The sequence below is a fragment of the Pteropus alecto genome, unplaced genomic scaffold, assembly GCF_000325575.1.
Source record: "Pteropus alecto unplaced genomic scaffold, ASM32557v1 scaffold35, whole genome shotgun sequence".
Lineage (NCBI taxonomy): Eukaryota > Metazoa > Chordata > Mammalia > Chiroptera > Pteropodidae > Pteropus > Pteropus alecto.
The window spans coordinates 6,357,953-6,368,762 of NW_006437828.1; the positions used below are offsets into that span (position 1 = coordinate 6,357,953).

At 46.0% G+C, this 10,810-nt stretch overlaps 1 protein-coding gene across 1 annotated transcript in view; it reads right to left on the minus strand.

Annotated features, from left to right (window-relative positions):
• OLFM4 (olfactomedin 4) overlaps nucleotides 1–9,194 on the minus strand; it is a 20,224-nt gene extending 11,030 nt beyond the window's left edge. The window contains exons 1-2 of the mRNA XM_015591792.1: nucleotides 8,856–9,194; nucleotides 4,108–4,260 (exon numbers count right to left, since the gene is read on the minus strand). Coding sequence (XP_015447278.1) covers nucleotides 4,108–4,260; nucleotides 8,856–9,194 — 492 coding nt within the window. The remainder of the gene's footprint in view (nucleotides 1–4,107; nucleotides 4,261–8,855) is intronic.
• Nucleotides 9,195–10,810: the final 1,616 nt, after the last annotated feature.

Here is a 10,810-nt window from a genome sequence, read left to right on the forward strand (position 1 = left end):
GTACCAACATGGAGAGAGGTGACTTAGTTAAGAGAATGTAGCTTTTTGATGCATTGATAAAAACTTGCCCATAACCAAATAATAATAATAATAATAGTAATAATAATAAAGTGCCAATCCATTGCAGAAATGGAAGCTTGCGAAATGAATATTCCCGTTGGCATTTGGTCTTGCCAGTTCTTGGAACAAATGAAACACCCTCTGCTTTCCTGGAACATTTCGATGGCACATCGCAGCTGTCGTTCCACAAAAATGAGTGATTCAACTGTCATCTCTGCTAAATAAAATGCGGCTCCCGCTGAAAACCAAGGCGTAACCTGGAGTCTGCAACCTACGAGAATCTGCCGTGAACCACGGAAAGAAAGGTCTCTCAAGATCCGTTTGGGGGAAAAGCTTGGCTTCTTTTAGCTGACATTTAAAGGAAAGCTCGGTGATGTGCTAGAAAACTGGAGTCATCTATGGGGCTATGGAAGGGCAGGGGAGAATTCGAAGATGGGCCAGAAAAACTTCACAGTGCGAACTTTACGAATATCAGCAATTGCTGGTACACACCTTTCACGTGTGTGGACGTTGAGATGGCGTGACGAGCTCCGAGAACATCCCACTCTCTCTGGAAGCTGCAATCTTAGCAGCTTCCCTGGATGTGTAACAAGAATATGGGTCTGACCCTAAGGGGACACGCCCCGTGTCACGATCTCGACCACGTGGCTTTTCATCACCAGAAGTTTGAGCTTTAAGAGATTCATCAATGTTTACCTTTAAACCACCAGCTTAACATTCAGAGCTTCCATTCTTTTATTTGTTGGGCATATGTTATGTCATTGATGGGTTCTAAGAATCAAAGGTTGTTTGGGGGGAGGTTTTGCTCTGTATGATAAATGTGGTCCTATGATAAATAAGGATGCGGTACAGTGGGCTATTAAGCTAAAAAACTGGTCTAGCTCATGTTTCTGCCAGTTCCCCAAAATCTGTGATGATAACTATGGCCAGATTATTTGAAATAAGTAAATGTACTCTGCAGCATACTCTTATTTTAATAAACCCTTAAAAATAAATGCAACAAGATTAAATGTGAATTGATCATCACAGCATATGAAGACTTCAGAGCTACATCTACTTAAACTCAAATCTGACCAGTACTTACTGGGCAAATCAATTTCTCTAAGCCTTAGTTTTCTCCTATAAATTGGGGGTAATGGTATCAAGCTTACAAGATTATCGTGAAGACTAGAGCTAATATATATTAAGTGCCTAGCATAAAGGATGCCCTATAAATTACAGCGATTATTAGTGAAACAGTGATTTCAGTTTTTTTCAATCTGACCTTTTCATTTAGTACATCTCACTGCACAAAACATTGCTCAATCAATGTCGTTTGTTTATGGGTTGCCTAAATGTCTCGCAGGCTACCTCAACCTTCTCATGCATGAGGATATGTTAGCAAATGCTCAATATTAAAAAACTTGCCCCAAAGACCATAAGCTGTCATAGAAAGGAAATCCTGAGCTGCCTCTTGTGTGGTCCCTTTCCTAAGCATAGTCACAAGAGGACATGTCATAAACAACGGAAAATAATAAAACGCTTTCAGCATCTTAGGTAGAGACATAAGTCTCTTCTGTGTACTGGCAGATAATGAATCGACATAAGGCAGTCAAAACTCTTCTGTACCGGCCTTCCCGAATGGGCATTCATTCCCCCAGGCCTCGGTATAAACGGTGATTTCCAAGGCAACCTAGGGACAGCTATAATAATTCACCTGCAAATTCAAAAGCCCTCGGCAGAAGAGATGACTTGGGATTTGAAGGCATTAGTGACCTCCTGCATCTCCTCTTGCATCTGCCCTGGAGGATGGTAGCTGCACGGCCAGGAGCAAAGAGAACTGAGATTCATTCTGAAGACCCAAGTTCCTGACCCGGCTTCACCAGCCGAAACAGCAACCAGCTTTACAGTTATGTCTATTTATCTTTCTTAACCTCAGTTTTTCCATCCCTACAATGGGAAGGAGATTAGGGGCCTATCTGCCTTAACGGGCGGCTTGACAGTAGAACGGAATCACAAACATAAAACACAAGCATAACAAGTTACTGTTATTGTCATCATCGCCTGTCACACGGATCTCAGCCGGCAGGAGAATGAATCCCTTCCTCAAGCCCCGATAGTGAATTTTTTTTAGGACCAGCTACTGATGATTTCAGAATTAAAAGTTTTCCCACCTACTCTGCACTTATCCTCTGCCAATTATTAGCAAGGCAGATGCCACCTGTCTCCCTCACGGAATTGGAATTAAATGTCCCGTACTCACAAACCTGGCAAGCTACCTGCTCTCTCCGGAGCATCATGGGGTTTCACACACTGCCCTTCACACTTCTGCCAGCAGAGAAGACATGCAAATCAGCAGCTCCCACTCTTTCAAAGCGAATGACTCTAACTGAAAAGATCTTTACCTAGGATTTTCCTCCGCCTGTTATGTTTTTATGCATAACTTCTTATCTGTACTTGATTATGCTGGAATAAGGCTATGAATATTAATGGTTGGAATTTATAATTTAGTGCTGTGCCTTTTCTGCTGATTAATTCAAGGACATTTTAGTTCTTAAAAAGCTAGTTTCCTGAAGTACTCAAATACATTTTCCTGGACACTCATTTAAACTTAGAATCTTTATCTACCAATTCAGGTTGAAAGCAGGGTGTCGGCCTCATCGTAATTTTTGTCTTAAATGATAACCATGCTGGATGTTGTGGTAGCTAAACTTAAATTCCTCAGGAAAACTTATTTTCAATCTTGTAGGAAAGCTGGAGCTCCTTGTAAATTAACGGAGCTGTTTTAAATCATGTATAATGTGGTTACAGCCTAGCGCGGACTTCACCTATGCAGAAGATGGGAGCATTTCTAATTGATTTTTAACTCGGCTAAAGAGGCAGAAAGGGTCAAACGGGAATGCCAACTCCCATTGCCCCAGCTACCTCAGAGAAAGGCAAACCCCGTAAGATAACGTCCTCTAGAGGGAAGTGGGAATTGGGTTCAAAGTCAAGGTCTTTACCAAGGCTGAGTGACCTATGAGTCTGGAGTCCCACTCCGGGGAAGCCTTCCGTTTTGGTCTAATGCTGGACGCGTCGAATGCAAGGTTCTTGCTGAGACGATAGGAGACAACCAACAAGAAAGAGAGACAGGGAGAGGGGGAGGAGGGAGAGAGGGCACCGGAAAGAGGAAATAAGAGGAAGAGAAAGGAAAAGAGGGATAAGGAAGAAGGATGAGAGGTGGAAGATTCGGGGCAAGGGAGGAGACGGAAGAGGAAGAGGAAGAAGAGCCCTCCAAAAGTAAGAGAAGACCAGGGAGAGTTAAAAAAAATAAATTAATAAGGAAAAGGAATGAAAGATTAGGAGGGATGGACAAGGGAAAGCATCGAAGCGAGGGAGAAAAACAATTTAAGGGAAGAAGGAATGACATAAGAATAGAAAGAAAAAGTGACAGAGAAAGAAGATACAATATAAAGAGGAAGGGAAGGAAAGAAAGGAAAGAATGAGAAGCTTGGTAAAGGAGGGAAGATCAAGAACAAAAAACAGCAAGAAACAACAACAAAACGAAATAAAAATTGTAGAGCTGGGGTTTGCAGGGAGAGCTCGGGCCTCTTTCCAACCGCATAAGCGCCACAGTATTGAAGCGAGTTTATCCTTGGCTGGAATAGCCTCGGTCGCATTTTCTCCCTGTGCCCTCGTTTTTCCTGCTATGAAGAACTCCGTGTAAGTGACCACGGAGCCTCCGCACGATGCACACGTGCCGTCTCTGAGACAGCGAGGAGCGGCCACCGGCCAAATCCCGAATGAAAAGTGTTTTGTGCACTCACGAAACAAACAAGAACAGACTCATAAACACAGGCAACGGATGGTGGTCCCAGAGGATAAAGAAGGTGCGGGTAAAGGGCGTTCCCCGGAGCAGGTAGACTTCGGGTAGTGAGCACGCCATGGACAGTACCCGGATGTCGAATGATACTGTACACCTGGAAATTATATATATAATGTCACCCAATAAATTTAATTTTTTAAAAGTGTTTTGTTTGTTCGTACATGGTCAGGTATTGTCAAAAGAGGGGGAAAAAATATGCTTACTCTCAAAAGCTCTGTCTCGAACTTCTCGGAGAGAGTATGAGCTATGAATTCCAGGCGTTCCACTCTGTCCGCGGGAAAGGTGGTGTCTGGCAGGGTGATGGAGCACAGGCAGGCCCCGTTGTCATCCTTGGAGCCGCTGAAATTTGAAAATGGCTGTAAATAAAAATAAGTTCGACATCAGTAATCGGCTGAGAAATGGGCTTTTTGGCAGCTGGAGTGACAGAAACTGGCTTCTCAAAAAAGTCCTTAGAAGCAAGCAAGGGGAGTCCAAACTATAAATGAACAGAATCGTAGGAGCAGCCCAAACCCCTGTTTCACAGGCAATGACTACACGGAGCCTTTTAGCCACGTCTGCACCCGTCGCGTTAAACCACTATGTCAGCCGCCTTTATCTCAAGGCCGATTTTTCCTTCTCGAAGAGTCTTAAAGCAAATTATTACTGTTCCTGGGTAAGGAAAGGGAAATAAAGAATTGATGAGGGTTTGATTTCCAATTCTACCATTTCCTGGGCGTGAAGCCCCCGTACGTCTGTCTCCTCCTGTGACAAACAGAGAGGACCTACTTCACAGGTTGTCCTCCAGAGTGACCCAGATGTAAACCAAGCCCCTGGCCACGGTCGGTGATCCGTCAGAGTCACTTTCCGTTTCCTTCGCTTCCTCAGCTTTATCCCAATCCTAACTCCATTCCTCCCGGTAGGAATGAGGAAAACTTCAAGGATGTGGGTTCCAGTGAAAATATATACAATGCAAATTCACATCCTCTCTTCACCCGGGAAATTGCATAATTAACATCCTTCAAAATGGAAACAAACCAAGCGTTGGTTAAAAACCGAACGACGTATGTCTGAGTTTGAAGGTTCCGTGCAAATTTTTGAAAAGTTTTGTAGCTTACCACTTGCAGAAAAGTCATTTCAAAATATTTGATGTTTCTTTAAAATATTCAGGCTCAAACTTTGGTGCCGCCGCATATTTTAAAATGACGGGTTTGAAAGATCCTGTTTTTCTTTTGTCCCCTTTGAACTTCCCCAAGGGGATCCCACAATTAACATTTTTTTTATTATTATTATTATTACTACTATTGCCTTACAGAGTAACTCTTGGGAGCAGACTGGCTGTGCCTTTCCATGGTCTCATCTGATGGGCGGAGGGGAGCAGCCCAAAGCTCACCTGTGGAGCATCAGCCTGAAATGTCTCTTTCTGAAACAATCAACAGGCGAGCGATGGTTTGCGGTATGAGAGATCCAGTAGATGCCTCTCAAAGTTCAGGAGGTCAGCTGGCTGCAGATGAGGCTGTGTACCCTGTGCATTTAACGTTCACTGACCTCCATGATTCCTGAACAAGATGGACCTAGATGCTTCTATAATCAAGATTTATTCCACTGGTGACCCCTGAGCCAATAATTTAGGCTTTTGCAACTAAGTTGTTTGTTAATTTAACCTAATCTTTTTAGGATGAGCAGAAAGAAATATATGTGTACACATATACAAATTATATATCATTTGTACCTAAAACTCTCTGTGCCAAGTAAATTTCTGACAATGGCCTGAATTTCTTTGCCAAACACACCGTACATCTGCAGAAACTGGGGAGTAGGAAGGAGAGACAAGCAGGTTTATGCTGAACACCGGGACTGGGAGGGGCTAAGTGAAGGGTCTTTGCCAGGGATGAGTACGGGCTGGACAAGCTACCCTGGGAGCCTGGCAGGTAGGCCAGCTTCCCTTGGAGCCAGCGTTATCATTCCCTCTGAAGGTAGAAAGACTCCAGCTCAAGCATGCCAAGGTTTTTACAGAAGGACCAATACATCATGGACTTTTGAAGAAATAGCTTATTAGATTAACTGTCTACCAAAAAAAAGAAAATCTTGCGTTGCATTTTGACAAGGGAAGTTAATTAGCTGCACAAGACAGGGTTGGGCCATTCTTCAAGTTCTCTGAAAAGCTCTGTCAACTCAAAAACCAGGGGAGATCGTCAAGCAGTCTCAGACAATCAACCGGAAACCATGAGCTAACAACTTTTAATCCTGAAGTTCACCTGAAAGGCAGGCAAATAATTATGAGCCCTGCTGACAGCCATTCCACGGCTCTGTCGAACATCTCTGCCCCAGTGCTGTGGACTCCCCAGCTGCCGTCCTGCTTATCATCAGCCCAGCGTGCTCAGCTGACATCAGAATGGTCCATAAGTTTGATCAGTGTCTCCCATTAGAGATATTTCTGCTCCTCTCTTTCAAAGACAATGAAGCTAATGGTGATGGGTCTCTCTCTGCGGTGAATGCTTAAACTCTATGTGCGTGTAGCCTGGGGAATGAGACAGATAAGTGTTTGTCCCTTTGCTTAGTAGAAGGGTATGTGATCTCCCTTGTAAGGGACAAATAGGACCCTGTGTGCACACAGGACGCCTTACACTGGTAGGTCCTCACTCACACGGCACGTGTTCAATTACTATTTACCAGTGTCTACAATGTGCCAGGGTCTGGTGTCAGGGAGATGAGCAAGACCCGATTCCTGCCCATTTTCATGATGAAAGCCATAGTTGTCTATGTTTTTGACCAGCCCCTTAGCCCGATGACGAAAACACATGACTTTTTCTGCTTGTGGCTCTGCCAGTCGTGGAGCAAAGCATGGAGCCTTCTCTCAATCTGCGAAGAAACGAATTCCCTTCATCGGAGGGTGACCTCTGAGGCATGTAGGGTGCTCTGAGCACTACGGGAGAAGGTATGACTCACATTTGTGATCTGAGGTTGCAGTTGGCTCTAACTAGCAGCCGAGCCTAAGTGCTTGTAAAGATTCAAGGCATAAAATAATGGTATTCAACATTTTCAAAGTGTAGAAAATAATACATTTGGAACTTGGTCAAATACAGTTATAAAGGGGGTTTCCACCACTTTCCAAAGAGCTCATCAAGCTGACAGCCTGCCCTAGAAAAGGGTTTACAGTGGATGTGACACCTAGTCTGCTGTAAAAAAAAAAAAAAAATTGGAATCGTGATACTGACCCACCAGAGGAAGTAAACCAGGAAGGAAATTAAACCCTCTAAGTGCAATTGAACTACCGTTTCTTATCCATTTTTAAATATTTGTCTCCTTACCAAACAACAGGCATTCAGATTCCTCTATTTCTTGACCTATATGTTATTTTCTATTATTTTAGCTGATTATCTCACTCAAATGCTGATTTCTGATTGATGAGAAGCTTCAAAATAAATTATTGTTACCTCATTAAAAAAAAAAAATGCCAACAAGTTCTACTTGTCCCCCCTGAAAATCTGATGCATCTCATTTCTGGCTACAAAAAAATCTTTGTGCATATTCATGATTCCCAAAGCTTTCTCCTCTTAAAAATTAGCAGTTTTCATCTACACGCCATGAAAATACCAGAAGCTACATAGAGATGGTCGAGAGCAAGGGCAGACTAAGTTTGAGCTATAGAACTTGCCGGCTTAGTAACCTTAAGCCAATGATGTCACCTCCTTGAGCTCAGTGTTTACATCTCTAAAAGGGGATTGTTAATTTTAACTACTTCTTAAGGATAAATAAGATAATATATATCATTTACTTAATGCAGTCTTGGCATTTATTAGGCACCCAATGAACACCATTGCTGCCATTTCCGGCTGAGTTCTATACAAACCATCTGTTAATCAACACATTTTTATTGCCTATGTGGTACCGATGGTAAAAAATGAAACAGGGAACAAAAGCCTCCCCCCCGACCACCTTTTCCCATTGGTCCTTCCGTTCAGACGTAATCATGTAAACAGAGACCTGACCTGTGATTAAAGATCATAGAAACACAGCAGGATGGGCTCTGGGGGAGTTAAGACTCCCCCACCCCAAGGCACATGTTGTCAGAGAAAGCCCGGGTTTTGAGGGCAAAGCTCCCTCCAAAAGGCCGGGAGCTGGTGTGGGCAGAGGCGAGATGAGGAACTGCTTCTCGCCTCCCACCTCTACTTTCCATCCGTCTTCCCATTTCTATAAAGGAAGCCCAGACGACTCATCCCCCTAAGAACTGGGCTCACTACTGTCCTAGTGATGGAGCCTCTGGCTGGACCAGTCCCTTTCTAGTAGATGGTTTGGTTTGTGGGTTTGTTGGTTCGTTTGTTGCTACTTCTGTTGTTCTTTTCAGCTGCAAATGGCTCTAAGAATTCCCTATAAGGAAGACTGGAAAAGAACTATTATTCCTCCGGGGAGATATCCACTGTAATAGCACTTTCCTAGAAATCAGGGACCCTTCCCCCAACTCTGTCACCCATCCCCCTTACGAACTAGGCTCAGAGAAACTGGCAGGGCTCCAAACAAAGGGCTGTGGCTCTTACTCCCTCCAAGGCTGCACCACCTGTCCGCAGGGTCCCCACTGGGCAGCAAATCAACTGGACAAACCTTTCTGGAGCTACCGCTGCCACGACCCCTTACCTAAGCGTTCTCATGCGGATAGAACTTGAGCATCTGTCCTTTTAAAGCCCCTGCCTGCCCCCGCCCCCATTCTAAAGTGGAGCCAGGTTAGAGACCTTCTTAAAAGCTTAGATTGCTTCCTGGAACTCCCCAGCTGGAGAACCGAGATGTCATCTCTCTCGCTAACAATTTAATTATTTCACCCAGGTTTTAATTCATTTTCATGGCGCCTACAGTTCACAAAGGGAGTCGTAAATCTTTTCGATTGCTCAGGTCTAGCCATCCATGAAATCATATTCAGGTCCCCAAAAAACGAGAGGAAGGGAATGAATGTAGCTCTTGGACTCTGGAGCCTTCTCACCTGGGGCACAGAGCCAGAGCCAGACCTGGTGCTGTCGCCTGACCTGGACCTGTTGAAGCCAAAGTCTCTGCTGGAGCTGGAGCCGCTGCCAGAGCTGAAGCCACCACTGGAGCTGGAGCCGCCATAACTTCTGGAGCTAGAGCTGGAGTAACCTCTACTGGAGCTGGAGCCACCATGGGATCTGGAGCCAGAGGTGAAGCCAGAGTTCAAGTCAGAGTAGGGCGAGGAGCTTGGCCTCCAGTCAGGGGTCAGGGGCTCCAAATCCCCCGAGTCCCCTGCGGCCACAGACGGGCCCAGAAGGAGCAGAAGGGCTAGCAGGGCGGGGAAACCCAGCCTCATCTTGCTGCTGGCTGGAGCGGCTGGCTCCTAAAAGGATCCCAGGGGGTAATTATAGTGCCCAGGGGGGATTTCCCCACTGCCCCTTTGTGGGGCAAGAGGAAGCCACCAGGGAGCACGTGACAGCCTGGGAGGGTCAGGACACCCAGGAATCTGAGTCACCTCCACACCTTGTCACCGAGCCCCAGTCTGTCAGCTGCCCTTGGATGTGGTTATTGCTTGCCAAATACAAACTCAAATGTGCTTTTTCAAGCCTGCTCTCTGGTTTCCAACTTGATACTTCCTTGAAAGAGACCAGATCAAAGCAGTCTGTGGATGAGATGGAGCTGGGAGGCTCCAGAAGGAAAAAAGTGACCCTCCATCCTCTCTGTCCTTTGCCCAGAAGCCCCTTCTGTCGGCCCGTGTCACTAAATGCTGCTCTCCAGAGGCAGGTAGGGAGCTCAGCTAGAAACTGTGAGCCCCGGTGTGTGATGCCCCGTTCAGCTGCTGCTGTCAGGCTGTGTCTGACGTCTCCTTGGCAGAGTCAGCGCTCTAGACAAAGTTCTCTCAACAAGCCCGCGCTGAAGGGGGCCCAGCAGTGTGTCGTTACCTGGAAATTCAGTTAGGGCTCAGCACATCACACACTCCCCACCATGGGCTCCAAGTAGGAGGAACAGCCCAAACAGGAGGCTGCTCCAGACCCAGCCACGGAGGCCTCCGGAGGGCCGTCTGACCTCGGATGTCCCAGACCCTCCCGTGAGCTGGTCAAGGGGTCGAAGCTCAAGGCTTATCCAACATGCACTGAGAGATAGGGGTGCATCTTAGGCTCCCTCTGTACCCTTCCCTGCCTCCTCCCTGCAAAGCAAAAAAGGTATTAACCTAAATATTAAAAACCAGCTGTCACTCGGTCAGTGGTATTTCACACACCTGTGTGCCTTCTGCCTCCTCCCTGCAAAGCAAAAGGTATTTCACACACCTGTGTGCCCTCTGCCTCCTCCCTGCAAAGCAAAAGGTATTTCACACACCTGCGTGCCCTCTGCCTCCTCCCTGCGAAGCAAAAAAGGTCTTAACCTAAATATTAAAAACCAGCTGTCACTCGGTCAGTGGTCTTTGCGAGGCATTCAGCGCCTGTAACAATTTCTCCATTGTTAGAATTAAATAAAAGATTATACGAGGGGCTACTCGTACGCTTTGAAGCGTCCGATTTTTACGTTCCCGTGGTCGTTGTTGATGTTACTGTTGTTCTGTTTTGAATTTCCTACAGCCTGGCTCCACGTGTAAGGTCATCGGGTTCAAAAGAGAGGAAGAAGGTCTCTGCCGCATGGCATCCCCGCCACCCCAGGGGCGTTGGGAAGACCTGGTCTGAAGGGTTCTTTCTCCCCTCAGGCGCCACCGACTCTCCGAATACGCATCGCGCTAATGCGAGAAACAGTCTTAAACCTTTGGGAAACTCTTCAGAGAGAGAAAGAAGAGATAGGGAGGAAAGAGGACACATTTCTCCTTTTGCTTACCCAAGGTGCACTGGGGCTGCATCCCCCATCCGGTGCCCCGGACCCGGAGGGCTGAGGGACACCCCACCTGGATCCATGTCCCCAACTTTAGGGTCCACACTGCCCCGGCCATCAGGCTGCTGTTGCTGC